The sequence below is a fragment of the Buceros rhinoceros genome, unplaced genomic scaffold, assembly GCF_000710305.1.
Source record: "Buceros rhinoceros silvestris isolate BGI_N320 unplaced genomic scaffold, ASM71030v1 scaffold30108, whole genome shotgun sequence".
In the NCBI taxonomy this organism is placed as follows: domain Eukaryota; kingdom Metazoa; phylum Chordata; class Aves; order Bucerotiformes; family Bucerotidae; genus Buceros; species Buceros rhinoceros.
In genome coordinates, this window is record NW_010427928.1 from 1 (window position 1) to 16006 (window position 16006).

At 37.6% G+C, this 16006-nt stretch overlaps 1 protein-coding gene across 1 annotated transcript; it reads left to right on the forward strand.

Moving 5' to 3' along the window:
• Nucleotides 1-339: 339 nt before the first annotated feature.
• Nucleotides 340-15450, forward strand: ERGIC2 (ERGIC and golgi 2; the record flags this gene model as incomplete). The annotated part of the gene is made up of 11 exons (XM_010142104.1): nt 340-386; nt 1573-1643; nt 3073-3113; nt 3846-3947; nt 5440-5535; nt 7292-7347; nt 8295-8393; nt 9674-9771; nt 13367-13529; nt 14380-14459; nt 15238-15450. Coding segments are annotated over 11 exons (919 nt in total), but the record flags the coding sequence as incomplete, so codon positions are not given.
• Between the last annotated feature and the right edge of the window lie 556 nt (nt 15451-16006).

A 16006-nucleotide genomic window follows, 5' to 3' on the forward strand; every position in this document is an offset into this window, starting at 1 on the left:
AAAAAAAATGTGAAACACTGAAAACTATATATTCTCAATAGGAGTCTGACAAACTCTTGGGCCAGTAATATTTCCAAAAAATCTGTTAGGAGTTGCATAGTAAAATTCAACAGGGAATATCTGATGCTTTTACCTCTGAAGTTAAGAGTGGTCATCAGTACTTTAATAATTAAAAGTCCTTCTTGGTTCACCCAAATTTTAAACACCTTTACGTTTATATTTATTGGTGTAAATTTTGTTTGAGTGTGTTTCTGCAAGTAATCAGAGAATTTTAGTGATATATCTTTTGATACTTGTACTCAATGTGACTTATTAGGTTTTTACCTTTTTTCTTTGCAGTAAGTTAAGAATCAATATTGATATTACAGTTGCCATGAGGTGTCAATGTAAGTATTGCATCAGCGAAAATTTTGAAACGCTTTAAAGGCTCTTCAGAGTATGCATTTGCTTGCAATATAGTTGGATATTGTTCAGAATATTCAAACAGTGAGATTTCTTCTGATCTTGATGGTATGGAGTGATCTTGATGGCATGTGACTCCCTGAAAGGATTGGTAGGAGATGTGAAGAAAAGTATCTGTGCCATCTCATTCGCAACTCCCAGAACTTTGCTTTGTCTGTCAGCAAAAAAAAGGATTGTTGTTCCAGTCTCTCTCTAGCTGGAATATTCTAGAAGCTCATTGTGAAACACAACTCAGCAGCAGTAATTTATCAAAACTTTTATTTTTTTGTGAACAAGACAAATACTAACCTGGTCTATTGTTTAACAATACTGGAAGCATCAGGTAATTTCATCCTCCTGATGAACAATATGGATGCCTTGCTATTTAAAGGCAATGCTTACTATTCTTTTGACGTTGTTTAGGTAATGAACCCTTACTTGTGTGGACTGGTTTTGGTTGTCCTGGGCTGAGAAAGAGACAATGCTACTTTTACCAGGAATGCAAGCAAATCTTCAAGACTCACTTTTTCACCCAGGTTAAAATTCGCATTATTTGTATGGTACATCAGTACCATACAATTTTTGTTTTTCTCACAAGTATTAATTCACAAGTCATTCCTTCTTACTCTCAAAATTTTTTTTGTTTCACTTATTTTCCAGTTAGCATTAAAACTTTTAACAATTCCGATGTAATTTTTTTTTTAATTTGAGAAATAAACAAATCTTTCTTCTCTGTTTTTACTAGTCTTAATTTGGATTTAGTGCTTATGAAACAGGGAAAAATATTTATGCTAGCAGATCCTAGAAAGCTTGTGTATTTGATTCATACATCTCTGAAGGTGTTACATCAGTGAGAAAATACTGCAAATCTGAAAAGTTTGTTTCTGGCCATGGTATGTCAGTTCATGGTACTCTGATAGGTTGAAAAGTAGGATTCTGTGGGTTCCCCCTACCTCCCAGTAATGTGCTTCTTGCCTGATTTGTTTTTCTTTTGGTTTGGACTTCGTTAACAAGGAAACAGGAGCTTATAGTGAAAGTTTCCACCATACCGTGAAACTTCATTTCAACTTAATTTGGTTTGTTTATGATTATCTGTATGACACTGAAATTTTTTGTCCTTGTTTAAAATAGATGTGGGGGCTGACGTTCTGGATTTAGCAGAAACAATGGTCTCCTCTGCAGATGGGTTGATCTATGAACCAGTAGGTTGATTCTTACACTTTTTACTTCATGTGGAGCACTGCTGGGTTGGCTTGCTTGCTTGTGGTTTTTTTCCTCAGAGATGGGCTGCACAGAACCTCACCAAGTATTGGGTGATCCTTGACTCCAGTCTGCAAGTACTGCTAGGGAAAAAGGCTAGCACTGGGATTTCTGGGTGTACACTCTGCAAATACAGAAGGTTTGAGTACAGCAGACTCCCAGAGCAGTGCTTATTGACAAGCTAGTGATTTCTACAGGTAGTTTTTTTCACATGTGCAAATTCAGGGATAAATGCTAATGGTATTTGATATGGAAGGAAAACTATCAGAACTCCCATAAAACCAGAATTGATGTAACTGCTTTTTAACTAGAATTATGAGTCTAAAAAGGGGTAGAAAGTCACCATGATATCCTTATAATATGGAATGGCATAAAAGACTGTTAAATTGAGTTAGTATTCTTTCAGTTTAAGCCTATGCTCTTAAAGTGGTTTTGCTTGCCTAATACAGTAAGGTTTCACATAATTATACTGTGTGGAAACAATGTGCAATTTACAGAAAACTCATTAGAGAAAGCAACTTCCTGCTGTAATTATTACATTCTTTAATAACTGAACCATATTCTGAATTTTAACAGTATTGTCCAAATTCCTACTTCTGTGTGTGAGTAGGAGGAGATGGCTGAATGGAAGGACATGCTTGGGAAGGGAAGGAGCTTGTTTTTCTTTGTTTGTTCTCCTTGGAACACTTCCTCTTTTTGTCTAGAACGTGTGTTCTGTGCTGCCATAACTGCTGCATGCTATTAGTTGCCCCAATGATTATAATCTTAGAAAGAGGAAACTTCCTGTACTTGATCTCTTTTGGCCACAGCTCTGGGTAGGTTTGAGCATTAATTGCAATTTAATTTACTGTCTGGGATCAGTGTTACCAATACGTAGAATTGAATTTAGTGCACAGATGTTACTGGTGATATTCTTGTGCTAACTGAAGTATAGCAGATGTGGTGGCTTTTCTTCAAAGAAGTGCTCAATGTCAGATGACCCTAGAAATAAACAATCTGTACCTGGACCCTTGTCTTTCAAAGATGGCTCCTCTGTTTAGCAGTGTGTGGCAATTCATTCTTTCTGCGAGTCCATGTTAGACGAAAGCAAAAAGGGCAGAGACTGCTGGCACAAGTTTTGAGAGCTTTAGAAAAAGATGCTGAAGTTAAAAATGCAAACAAGTAATTCTGTGGGGGAAGGGACAGAAATTTCCATACTTGAACACCAAATGTAACATGCAAAGTCCTTTCAAAAACTCCGGTCTGTGGTACCAAGCGTGAAGTTGATTATAACTCCCCATCCCTTCCCACACCCCGATTCTCTTTTGGGTTTCATGGATGGGATTTCAGTGCTTCTTGCATGTTTTATTAGATGTGTTATTTTTGTTTCAGGTAGTGTTTGAGCTCAGCCCACAACAAAAAGAATGGCAAAGGTAAAGCACAGACATGCGTGCCTATGGTTTGTATTATTTGTATGGGAAGTGACTTTGAGGCACACCGGAGTCTCATAACAGAACTGTCTTGGATCCTAACAGCTCCTGCTTTTAATTTAAGAGTGTAAACCTGTGAAAAGATCCTAATTTACTTTGCCTTTCTCATGGTGTGGGATCTCTATTATGGAAAAAATTGGCTTTGGACTTATTCGTGGAATGGGGTAATGCAGTTGCAAGCTGAGATGTAAGGACTTGTTCAAATACGTTTCCAGACAAATGCTTGGTAGCTCAAGTTCTAATTATGGGTTCAGATGCATAATGCAGCTTGATATCTAAATGTCAAAGCTGAACCACAGTAACAAATTGGCACATTCTTGTGAAGGCAAATGGGTTGAGTCTTTCATAAAACTGAATTGATACACTGTTTATCATTTAAACTGGAAGTGCTTGCTTATGTGTGTGATTACTGTAGTGATTGATAGTTCTGTATAGAACCTGAACCTTATTTGGGAGTCTTGCTAGTTTCAGTATTTTGGTAACATGCTGCTGTGAAACCAGAGCTTTAAGCCTCCTGTAAAATATCATTCTCAAAGTTTAATGTAACGCTCTAATACTGACATGAACCTTGCTAACATCTCAATTAATAATCAGCTTCAGTTGCAGATTATAAGTTGTGAAGTTACTTTTTGTTTTACTGTTGCATACTTTCACACTTGTCTCTGTAATCTTCAGGGTACTGCAGGTAATTCAGAGTAAGTTGCAGGAAGAACACTCTCTTCAAGATGTGATATTCAAAAGTGCTTTTAAAAGAGCTTCTACAGCACTGCCGCCACGGTAAGAAAAGTTGTAGTGTTCTGTTGTTGTTCCCCCTTTCCTCACCCTATTTAGTTAGACTTCACATTATTTTTTTTTCAACAAGATAAGGTTGTCAGAAAAGACTGCCTTACTGCCTTTTATTGCATTTAAGATTAGTGTGTTTGATACTTGCTTTGGAGAGCTGGTGTTTTATGAAAACCTCTGGGATTTCCAGCTGGGGAAGGTTTCCAGGTTTTATGTGTATATTTATACATATGAATGTATAACATAGTACTGACACACACATAAAAATACACAACTTTCTAGATCATTGCATGGGATGCTTCCTACTTAACCTGAATGAATAATGCCAAAGCAACGCAAAACAAGATTTTGTTTAAATGAAAGAATATCTTTCTGTCCAGCAACTTTTAAAAAAAGTTCTGCTATTAGCTGTGATTTAATACTATATGGTTTTAAAAGAATCAACCTTTGAATAAAAATGTGAGTAAATTTTGTGAGTAAATGTCCTGGTGGAAGATAGCACTGTTAAAATTGTGTGGAGAAAACTTGCTGTTTACGCTTCATTCCAGCTACCCACAAAATGCTGACAGACTAATGCATGGAAGGCTTGGTCTGCCTGAATTTAGATGCTATGTGATTTTTTTTTTTTTTTTTTTTTTTTTTTTTTCCTTTTTTTTCCCCTACCCCAGGGGACAATGCTTTCTACACAAAAGCCGAAATTCCTTTCCCCTTAAAAACAAACAAACAAAAATACTGCACTTAAGCAAGCCGTAAATGAAACAAACACCAAAAATGCTGTATGGGCTTTCCATGCTGTAATCTCCCTGTCTGAGGACCAAGTACATCCTTTTCTTCCTAAGGCAAGGCTGAAGAGGGCTCAAAAAATACTTTTGCTCAGATTCATTAAATCCTGTGCCTCTTTGATACTTATTAGTGCAGTATTGGAGATGGTATTTATGCTTGAGATGTTTATAAAATTGATGGTTTTTTTTATGTCTGTCTATGGAGCAGAGTTGGAAATATGTTCTGATACGTGGACATCCCAACAAGCATGGGAAGAGGAAGGTGTCATAAAAAATACATGTTGAAAGCTGTTCTTGCTACAGTGTTTTTAAAGTGACTAATATATGTTGTTCTGTTCATTGTAGCATTAACAATTTTCCAACAAACCATTTTTGGTAGAAAAAATTGGAAAAAAAATCCCCAGGGCAGCAAGATATGCTTATGGTCTTACGTTTTCTGTTCATATGTTTCCGTATCGTAAGTGAACTTTGTAGGCCAAATCTCTGAATTTAAGTATGAACAAAAGCTTATTGATTTCATCAGACTGACCATTATTAGTTTTCTCACTTCTGCCATCTCTGCTATAATTCCGGGAGAATACTGTAAGGAGAGGAAGATGATAATGCTATATCTTTATCCTAGGAAAAAGAAATTTAACTATACTGCTGTAATTTCTGTTAGTGAATGTTCTCAAGTACTCTTTATGTTGCTTTTGTTTAAACAGGGAAGATAATTCATTACAGTCTCCAGATGCATGCAGAATTCATGGTCATCTCTATGTCAATAAAGTGGCAGGGAATTTTCACATAACTGTGGGCAAGTATGTTCTGTTCAGTTCCTGAAAATAAAAAAAAAGGAATTGATTTGTACGTTATATACAGTGCGTGCATGTATATGCGTGTGTATGTTTTTACGCTTTTGAGTTAGTGACTAGTTTTTATCAACCTTCCTGTACACATGCTTGGTATTATTTTTCATGTGGTATCTTTTTTTGCACAGTTAAAAATATTTTATCATAAGTGACTAAAACAATGTAATGCAGTCCATTGTTGCGTGCAATGGTTATGAATTTCAGTGATGAAAACTCTTGAAAGTAAGTCCTGTGTAAGTGCATGACATGGAGCGGAGTGCTTGTATTTGCCTCCATTCTTTGGGCCTGTCCAAACTTCTCCTTTCTGTTAGTACACAGTTCACTGATAAGGGTGAAGAGTAGATATGTGCCATTTCAGTGCTGAGGTAACGAAGTTACAGAAACGTAGTTAGGGAGCTAAATGCCCGTTCACCTGGATTTGTGGAGGGACTTTCTGATATGCTTTAGCAAATGTATTCGCTTACATACAGTGCATAGAAACTTGTCTTAATTTTTCTCTGTGCTCTCCAGCTCTGCTGTCCTCACTTGCCTTCCTGCCTCCTCTGTCACCAGAGATTTTGGCTTGTAATCTGTCCCCGTGCTTTTCGCATAGCATGCAATCTGTTCATGTGCATGTAATTCCCGCTGCTGTCTTTGTGTGGGGATTTCTCCGTGAGTCTCTTCCGTCTGGTCTTGTACCACCTCTCTGATTTGCCCCAAGATGTCCAATTTCTTAAGCCCTTTTGAGATCTGATCATTTCAGCCTTTCATCTTTACTGCCATCGCTTCTCTCTTCCTGTCTAGTTCTACAACTCTGAATCATCTTTTGCTTTCCTTTGCTTCATTTTGCTTATTACATTTGTGCTTCTGCTAAGCTCTCTTTCTCTTCTTGCAGGTTTTGGTTTTTTAATGGCTTTTCTCACTGGCCACCTTTGTACCTTATTGCCTGGTTGTTTATTGTAGTCCTGTCTTGACTGATCTCATTGGCTTTCTCCACCTTCTGTTTGTCCAAAACTTAAGTTAAATCATTACCAAATGCATTTAAGCTAAGTAGGGAAGTTTACTCCATTGTCTGGACTAGTAGGGGTGAGGTGTGGCTGAGAGACTGTTTTACTTTCCAGACAGAGGTGCACTTTTTACCCCCTCTCTGCACTGTTACCAGCCTGTACGTTGTACTTTCTTTGCAGGTCTACAAGCAAGTGTTCAGACCTGAAGTAAACTTGTTTAGTCAGGGAGGTCATACAGAGTGTAGTTAACTTGCTTAGTCATAGTACAAGTACAGTAAAGTTTTCATTAGCCACTTGAGCAGTTCTGCAGCTTTTCATGTGGTAGGCCTTGGTGGCTCTTTTCATAGCCTAATGACTTGATGTGGTTTTGGCATTTCTAAAAATGCAAGACGCTGATTTTGGGTAAGAGAGTTTTCATAAGTCTGATGTTCTTGTACCTTGTCATTCAGGTTGTCTGTACTTGGCAGCAAAAAAAGTCTTTTTCTTTTTAATATAGAGACACACAGTATTAATATATGTATCTGTAATATACGTATTTGTAAAATATACATACGTTTGTAAAACACGTTATATATATGCACATACTTTTTATATATAAAGTATTTATTGAAATAGAGGGGGAGAGGTAATTTTTCTATGTAATCTTGTTTAGGAAAACTGTGTCTTTTCTGTGGATTCATTAAAGAAACTTTTTATAAAACATATCTTGCTTTCTTTAGGGCAATACCACACCCTCGAGGCCACGCACACTTGGCAGCCCTTGTAAGCCATGAGTGTAAGTTCTTCCTCGCATCAACATGAATGAGTATTGTTTTATTCAGACTGCTGCCTCCTAGATCATCTGTTAACATAGGTTGCTGTTGTAAAGATGGTCTAGCTGGGCAGCTGCATTGTAGAAGAAAGTAAAGAATATTTTTTGCAATGTTATGACTCTAGTGACTTTTGTATGTTTAACACTGTTAGCATTATTTTTAATACACAGTAACAATAACACAGGAATCTCAGATGTATTTTTTTGTAATGCAGATACCATATGAAATTCCTGTATTTCAATCCAAACTACCTATTTCCAGCAAAATCTGTTTTTATAACGTTAAAAATTTCTGACCTTTGTCCTTAAACTTTATTTTTAGGTTATGAGTCTAGAGACTAAATGCCTGTTGCTGACATACTTCATGTGAGGCAAGAGGATTTAGTGTGAAAAATGTACTTGGTGCTGGTTAAACCTCCAAGTGTCTGCCCGTCAATTTTTTGTCAACACAAGTGTATAATATAAAGCTTAAATACCTTTGCACAATCAGGCAACGTAGTAATTTGGTGGTTGCCTTATGCTTCCTCTGTACGTTTAATTTGTGAAATTTTAGTCTTTTTAGAACCATTACAAACAAGAACCTGAACTGTAGAATAACTTCAGTATTTGGCCAACGAGAAATCTCTTGTCATTAAATTTTAACTCTTTTCAGGTCCAGGTTATAATTTAGTTTGGAAGTTTTTTTTCTAGAGAAATTGTATTTCTTTGTTAAATGTATTGTATTAGAGATTTGTTTGAAATGTATGTAGATGTATTGATACAGTCACAGGCACAAATCCAATTAAATGCACACAAGTGTTTTAAACTAGTGTGTTTTCCAGTGTGAAAAATGGGTGCATCTTTTTCTCAGAGAAGAGAACAGAATCTCATAGTTCTAAAATGTTGTTTCATTCTTTTGTATTGTCTTTCAGCCTACAACTTCTCACATAGAATAGATCATTTGTCATTTGGAGAGCTTATTCCAGGAATTATTAATCCTTTGGATGGAACAGAAAAAATAGCATCAGATCGTAAGTGTTGTGTGTTTAAAAAAGCATCTTGTTTTCTGTATTTTTCCAGTAGTTACATTTAAAATATTACCATGTTTCATAAATGTTGTGATTTGCCAACAGCATGTTCTGCTAAATTTGGTAGCAAGAAATGCAGTATTCAGTTATCTACACGACATCTTAAGTGGACAATTTCTTTTTAATAACAGTATCACTCCTCTTTGCTGTTTGGCTGAAGTTGATTTGCCGTTTCTTTCAGGTTTGTGTTATGTTGAATTTATAGTGTGTCTGAACATATTGCAGAGAATTTTGCAGCAGTATGCCACAGTGGAGATTATAGATCTTATTGTTGTTGGCAAAAAACTGGGGAAATTGGGAAAAAATTTCTGATTTGGTTTAAAAAAATAGCATCAGGAATCTTGGATTCTACCGCTGCATTTGGGTGTCACTTCCACAATGTGTTTTGTGAGACACTCATACAGAGAGTTGATGTTCTCAACATACTGTTGTTGATGTTTGAGATACTGTGTTTGTGTATGCTAAAAATATTTATTTTTATCTCTCTTCTTAATTTCCTCATCTATAAATAAAGGAGTATAGTAACCTATTTTACAGAACTACCTGTGCCTCTTTTCCTGTGATCCCCAGGACCTTCTAAAGCTGCTGTTGTATCACAGACAGTCAGTCCATTAGCTGTTCCAGCCAGAATGGTTTTGTGTAGTTGAAGCAACTTGCTTGAGCCTATCAGCGTTTGTTCTCAGGGAATTGCTAGAAGGCAGAGCAATGATAAAACACATAAGCATGCTGATTGCTCTAGAAGAATTCTCTAGAAGTCTGTCTGATCAGGAGACATACCGTACCAATTTAGAAGGGCTTACAGCATTGTATAGTCAACTTGATGGCTAAAATCTGTTCAAACCACTGTCAACATGCATATGTCATGCAAAATGTGACTGTGTGAAACTTGTTCAGTTCTAGTGTCCTGGAAAACACTATCTGTGCATTTCATTTGAAGCTTTGAGTGGTCTGACCTTAATGAATCTTTTCATTACATGGGTAAAATGTAAATTTCTCTGAGTACAAATGTGACACAGGCCTTGCCAACGGAAACTAACTGTGTTCATGCAGATGGTGCTGAAGTAGTCTTCGCAGTGCTGGGAGTCCTTGAAGAACGTCTCTAGTGTAAATGGCTTATCTGATTAACTATTTCAAAAAAGTACTTGTTTGATTTATTTGTGAATGTCTCAGATGGTCTTTGAGTCTGTACTTAATTCAGCAGTGAGATTTGGTTTTTTTTCTAGACAACCAGATGTTCCAATATTTTATCACAGTCGTGCCAACCAAACTCCATACGTATAAAATTTCAGCAGAAACTCACCAATTTTCAGTGACGGAAAGGGTAAGTAGTAGAGCAAACCGTGCAGAGAAAAATCTAACAGCGATCAGTCTTAACAGAAGCTCAAATGTGAAAACAGAGACTCAGTTGTACTGTGGTTTTGAGAACTTCTCTAGTGTGAAGAGACTCTTTGCAGAATGTTACAGTGCACTAGATTTATCTGTAAATAATGTAATACTGATGGTAAAATATATATGCTTGGTGACAACTATGCTAACTTCTTGCATTAGTGTTTTGCATCCATAGATCTGGAGTCTGATAATAGAATTAATGATAGATATCCAGTCATTCCCACTTCACTGGACACTAATACAGTGGTGGTGGTGAAATACTGTAAATTTTAGTCCGTAGTCTTGTGTGCAGCTTTACAAATATTTAATCCACCTATAGTTTTTTATTCATGTGGAAGCACAACAAAAAATACAGCTCCCTTCCATGTAATGAACTTGGTTGTGGAGTGTTAGAACTGAAACAAAGGTAGTTTGTATGAAAACTAGTCACATGGAAAGTGTCTTCGTCTCTCACCTGTCTTGTTTAACCTTTATTGAACCACCATCTTTAATTATTCTCCAGACTAGAGAGCTTCCACTTCTGGGCTTGGAGAGGCTTTTGAATCCGAATCCATAAAAAAAAGAAGTTATTGCAGCATAGTACATGGGCAGATCATAAGGTGCTAATTTTAAAGACTACTGTAAATAAGAAAAAGGCTTTATATCTGCCAGTTACACGTCTCTTTTCCAGACCCTGAACCCTGCTTTGATCTTTTACTCAAAAGCCAAAGAAAAAAAGTCTCTCTGAGAAGTTTGATTAAAATGACAGATAAAGCGAGAGAAAGAAGCTGTGGGTTGGAAGGAAATTCAGAGATTAGGGTGGCAGTTCTCTGTAATACAATTTGTGGTGTTCTCCAAGGGGGAAGAATCTTTATTTCCTCACAAGTCCATGCTGTACTTCTGAAAAATACTTAGCTGGGGGAAGTAGGATAGAACTGATGTCTTGGGTTCAACTTGGGACATGCAGACTGCTGAAATGAAAGGTTTGCTCTGAAACTCACAAAAGCTGGAGTAAAGAGAGGAATGAAGAGGAATTTCATAATGCGATATACTCCCATCTCCTGGTGGTCTAGCAATCTGCTTCGTGTTTTCTCTGCACAATCTCTGCAACAACTGAGGCACTCCTTAATCTTCTGGACATCAATCAACTGCTTGTTGTACTCTTTATTGCATTTTTTTCATCTTGTCTTAAATCTGTCTCTCCTTCTGCTGTAAATATAGTTTCTTAGCTAGCTCTTTAATTTTTTTGTGGGGATGTATTTTTCATGAAAGTTGTCACAGTCACAGATTGCTTAGGAGCAAAGCTTGTGAATGGTGGAGGTGACGTGGTGTTACATACTTGCTCTGTCTCAATGGGTAGACCTGTTGCCTGTAAAGCTCGTTCGTGTTTATCTTTGGAAACCAAATACCCCTAACAGATGAGCTGGGAGAGGCTGTTAAGGACAGTTAACACTGAACAACTTAGTGTATTTGTTTTGTAAGAGTAGGCATATCTGCAGAAAGGCGGTCAGCCAGCCACAGCTAAAACTTGAGTACAGGGAGGTTTAGTGGCCAGTGGTGAACAGGCTGGGAAGCTGAGTTTGAAAGGTGCGGGCAGAATCATCTGCACTGTTGTTGATGTTTGAGATACTGTGTTTGTGTATGCTAAAAATATTTATTTTTATCACAGCTTCACTGATAACTAGCCCTGTATCAGGCAACTTAGTTATTTTCAGCAGGTTTTAGCAACCAACAGTCAAATCTTCTGCAGCAGTAGAAGCAGACCAAAATGGATTTTGCAGAAAAAGAATTATACGAGTTTTGAAGGTGGAGGTTTGAATGTTCTGTTTAACTTCATATTCTTTTTTGACTACTTGACCTCAAAAGACCAATAAAGCTTAGGGAAACAATAGAGGAAAAACAAGCAACAAAACCCCTTTTTTGTCCCTTGCCACTGGCAAGGCTTTGTTTAACTACCTTCGGTCTTCCCCTTAGTGTGTGATCTTCCATCCTCTAATGCTGAATGTTGTTGTGCTCTTGAAAGCATTCTGTCCAGTTCTGGGTTGGGTTGGTTGGTATTTTTAACCTTTGCAAAGTTTCTGTGACCTAGAATCATAACTGATACTATTATTTTGGCATCCTTTTTACTTTGGTTTGATAGCAAAAAAAGTGATGTGTTTTATGTCAACATTAGGTGACCGGAGAAGTCTCCTAGTCTGTATTTTCTAAAGTGGTATTCTGCCTTATATTTTGTGCTGTTATTCTGCATGTTTTTTGAGCACAGACTGTTAAATCTACAGATGAAATGGAGCTGTGATTTATTGCTTTTCTGTGCAGTCTTGCTTGTCTGTCGTCTTTACTCTTATTAGCCTGGACATGGCTGACTTTGTCTTCAGTCAGTTATGTTCTTTTCTGCTGCCCTTGTATGTTTTCAGCCAGACTTTCCTGGCAGTGCATTTATCAACACCTTTCACTAACAACAAAACAGTAGCAAACTTTTGAAATAAACTTAAGGTTATGTTGAGGTTGTTTGGGGTTTTTTGGTTTTTTCCTTCTAAAACATTTTTTAAATGTAGAGATATATAGCAGCCACACTCTCCTCTTTGAAGTCTTTTGGTTTAAGAATTTGGGCAAATGGGAAGAAACTGTAGAAGTTCTTGGATTAGGACTGAGGCATCTGATCTGTTTAGAGTAGTCATGGTGAGTTAGTTATAATTTTTATCAAAGTGTATTTCTTGCTGTGTGACTGTTATGTGAAGTGACCTGACTGAAAAAAAATTTCAAGAGAGGCTTAATACTGATACTCAGTTTTCAGATCTCAGAAATTTTGATCTTTTTCCTTTTTATTTCTTTTTTCCATCAAAGTAATGGATTATGGCGTATGTGTAAGTATGCGCTGAGTTAAAAAATGGCATTGGTCTAATTTAATTTAAGCTTCTGAATTTCCATTGTGGTATACTCTAGGGTCTTCCCTGATACTTCTAAGAACCAGCAATTAAATTTTCTGTGGCGTATGAATCTATAGATATGCTCCAAGGAGGAAGGAGAATGAAGCCTAATGAGTCTTAGATGCCATACGTGGATTTATACATGCCCTCTGGGAAAACTGCCATAGCTAAGGCTGTTCAACAACTTAAATTTGTCTCCTGAAGATCTCCTCCTCATCTAAGTGATTGATAGCAGCGTATAAAGTAGGAAGAGTTGTGGCACTGTTTTATACCACTGCACTCGCGTGAGTTCACAGGCTGGACCAAGACTGGGGCACTTACCCTCGTAGCTACCAAAAGCAATCTAGTTAAAAACATCCTTACTGAAAGGACCGTGTAAGCTCTTCTTGAGGGGATTGTACCAGAGCTGGACAGCGAACAATTGATATGCAGTGCAAAGGACCAGTGACTAGAAAAGTAAGTTGTTATTTAATGATGCCTGACTTTTGTAAGGTACTGGCTGGAGTTATCTTGATGTTCCCTGGTCTCCTCTTGATTACCTACTCTGATTAAGTAGCTCTTTGTCATGATGTCTATTAAGTTTGGTTTTCTTGTGACTACCTTGTGTTTCTCTTCTTTCAGGAAAGAGTAATTAACCATGCAGCTGGCAGCCATGGGGTGTCAGGAATATTCATGAAATATGATATCAGTTCGCTTATGGTGACGGTGACAGAAGAACACATGCCTTTTTGGCAGTTCTTAGTGAGGCTCTGTGGCATTATTGGAGGAATTTTTTCAACTACAGGTGACTATTGGTGCTTTCCCTCTTGAATTCTACCAGAGGGGTTTTTTTAGTCATGCTGATTGTGTTATGGATGAATTACAGTGGGGTCCTGAACCTCTGGCAGATTTAAGATGAAGTTCCCATTTGTGTGCAGTGAAATGTGTGATGAAAGTTACTCCTTTTCCGCAGCTGTTTATGCTGTGCTGTGGGCCTGTTGTTTCCTTTTTGGTAACTATAGCATAGTTTATTTACTTCTGGAGGAGCAAGGAGATAGATACATAGAGGTTCATATTGATAATATGTAATTATACACACATACACTGACTTCTGATATTCTGGGTATTTCTGTAGTCGGGATTCAGTGCCAAAAGTTGAGATAAAATTTCCATTTAAAGTAATTGCTTTGTATAACTTGTCAAAGTACTGCAAGATTTGCTCGTTCAAAGATGAGAAACTAAGCTGAAAAGACAATTCACTTATTAGTCAAGATATAATAGAGTATCTTGATTACAAGTTATTTCTTTTCTTGGCTTTCAGTTGAAGAGAGCGTGGTAAAGAGACCTTAAACTAAGAGCTCTCTTTCAAAGAAGATATTTTTGTCCCACACAATATATTTTCGCCCATGAAAGCTGGGCAGAAGGAATTACATTGGTGTGGATAGCTTTGGTTTTGCTTTCATTGATGCATTTCAGAATGTTAGAATTCCCTCTGCTCTTGGTGCTTTCTTTTTAATGTTAATTTCTAAGTATTTTACGTACTGCTTTACTACGTTGTATCCCATTTCAGTATCGTGTAGAGTTTTATTATAATACTTCTGTAAATACTACAGTTGTACTACATGTAACAATTTAAATCTTGTTTGACGTTGCAGGGATTTTACATGGCTTTGGAAGATTTGTAGCAGAAATTATTTTTTGCCGTTTCAGACTGGGCTCTTACAGATCCACATCAGTAAGAAAAACTTTCTCTAAGTATTAAATAAGTGGTACAGCTACTGGAGGATGGATGATAAAGACAACTTTGGGACTCAGCAGAATTTAAGCTGCTTGCAGTAAACCCTCCCCTTGACATACAGAGATTCCATAGCTTTTAAAAATAGTTGGGAAACCTAATATGTAAGGAATTTGAGGTGTTTTCTAAGAAGCTGAACTAATGAAACAGTATCTTAAGAGATTTCTCTGCTACATTCCCTCCATCTTCCTTATTGTATTCTTTGTATTTTCATATTATTACAAGAATTACATATTTTCCCAGGCCTTGTCAGTCTCTTTCACGTACTCAGGCTTGTTCTGCCTGATCTCCTCATTGAAGAAGATGTGCTGCTTGCTGCAGGGAGGGGTTCAGTGTTGCTGCTGGTTAGCCCACATGCTGTTGCCAAGCAGTGTGAAAGAACTGAGCAGGCTTCGCTTGTCTGTTCATTGGGTGTCAATAAGATTGCTCCTCTAGCAACTTCTTGATTTTATTTTACTTCTGTTTTTCCTATTTAAGCCAATAGGTAGCCTTTAAGACTTCTGCCTTTCTCTTAAATCTGGTTGAAGTTTGCCAGCTGGCCAGGTTATGTGAGGGGTGAGGAGGGAGGGCAAGCAGGTGGGTATAATTTTTGTTTGGGAGACCAGACAAAAGGCATACAAGAAATGGCCAAGAGTAAGGAAATGTGTGTTTTGGGGGAAGGAGGGGAGATTCTGTTTCTGGACAAGTCATTAATATTACTTTGGTTTTGTTTTTCTAGGTCCCACTTCCTGATGGCCACACAAGCAACCACTTACCTCTAATTACAGACAACAGTAAGCATTAGCCTCCTGAGAAAACTTACTTTTTTCCTGCCTGATACAGAAGACATTTTTTGATAAAAAAGAAAACATTGTGCAATATGCTGAGACAGTGCTGATGGGCAGCAAAATTTGAAGCCTTTACAAAAACAAAACAAAATCCAACAGGACAATTTGTTTTGGTTTTTTTTTTTTTGTCTTTTCTAAGTGCACATGAAGTCATAGGAGGTTATGAGACCAGTGAAGTGGACCATCTTCTGGAGATTAAAGGAGCATTGCTGCCAATACAGTATTCATGGTTGAGTGGAATGTCTTTGTGATGACTGCCATTGACCACTGAAGCATCTCAGTGATCATGGTTCTGTGCCTGGGAAGGCTGGCAGACCACAAGGAGACAAGACTACAAGTGGAACGAGTGGAAGGGTCCAAGCAGCAGGCAAAGAGAGACACTAACAGAGCTGAGGTTTCTCTCGAGTGTACAAACTGGGGTTTGGGTTTTCTTGTTCTCTTGTAATGGTGGGGCTGAGGGGTAAGTTGCTGTTCTTACAGGTGGGGAGCAATCCTAGGAAATCGTGAAGAGGAGGGAGTCGATAGAGAACTCGGGGTAAGGTGGAGCCCAAGCCATAATGTTGGTCGTAGCCACTGCCTTTCTGTAGTCCTACCATTTCTTAGTGAAAGAGACATAATGTGCAGCATAGGAGTTCCTCTGTGTTTTCGCACAGCCGTTTT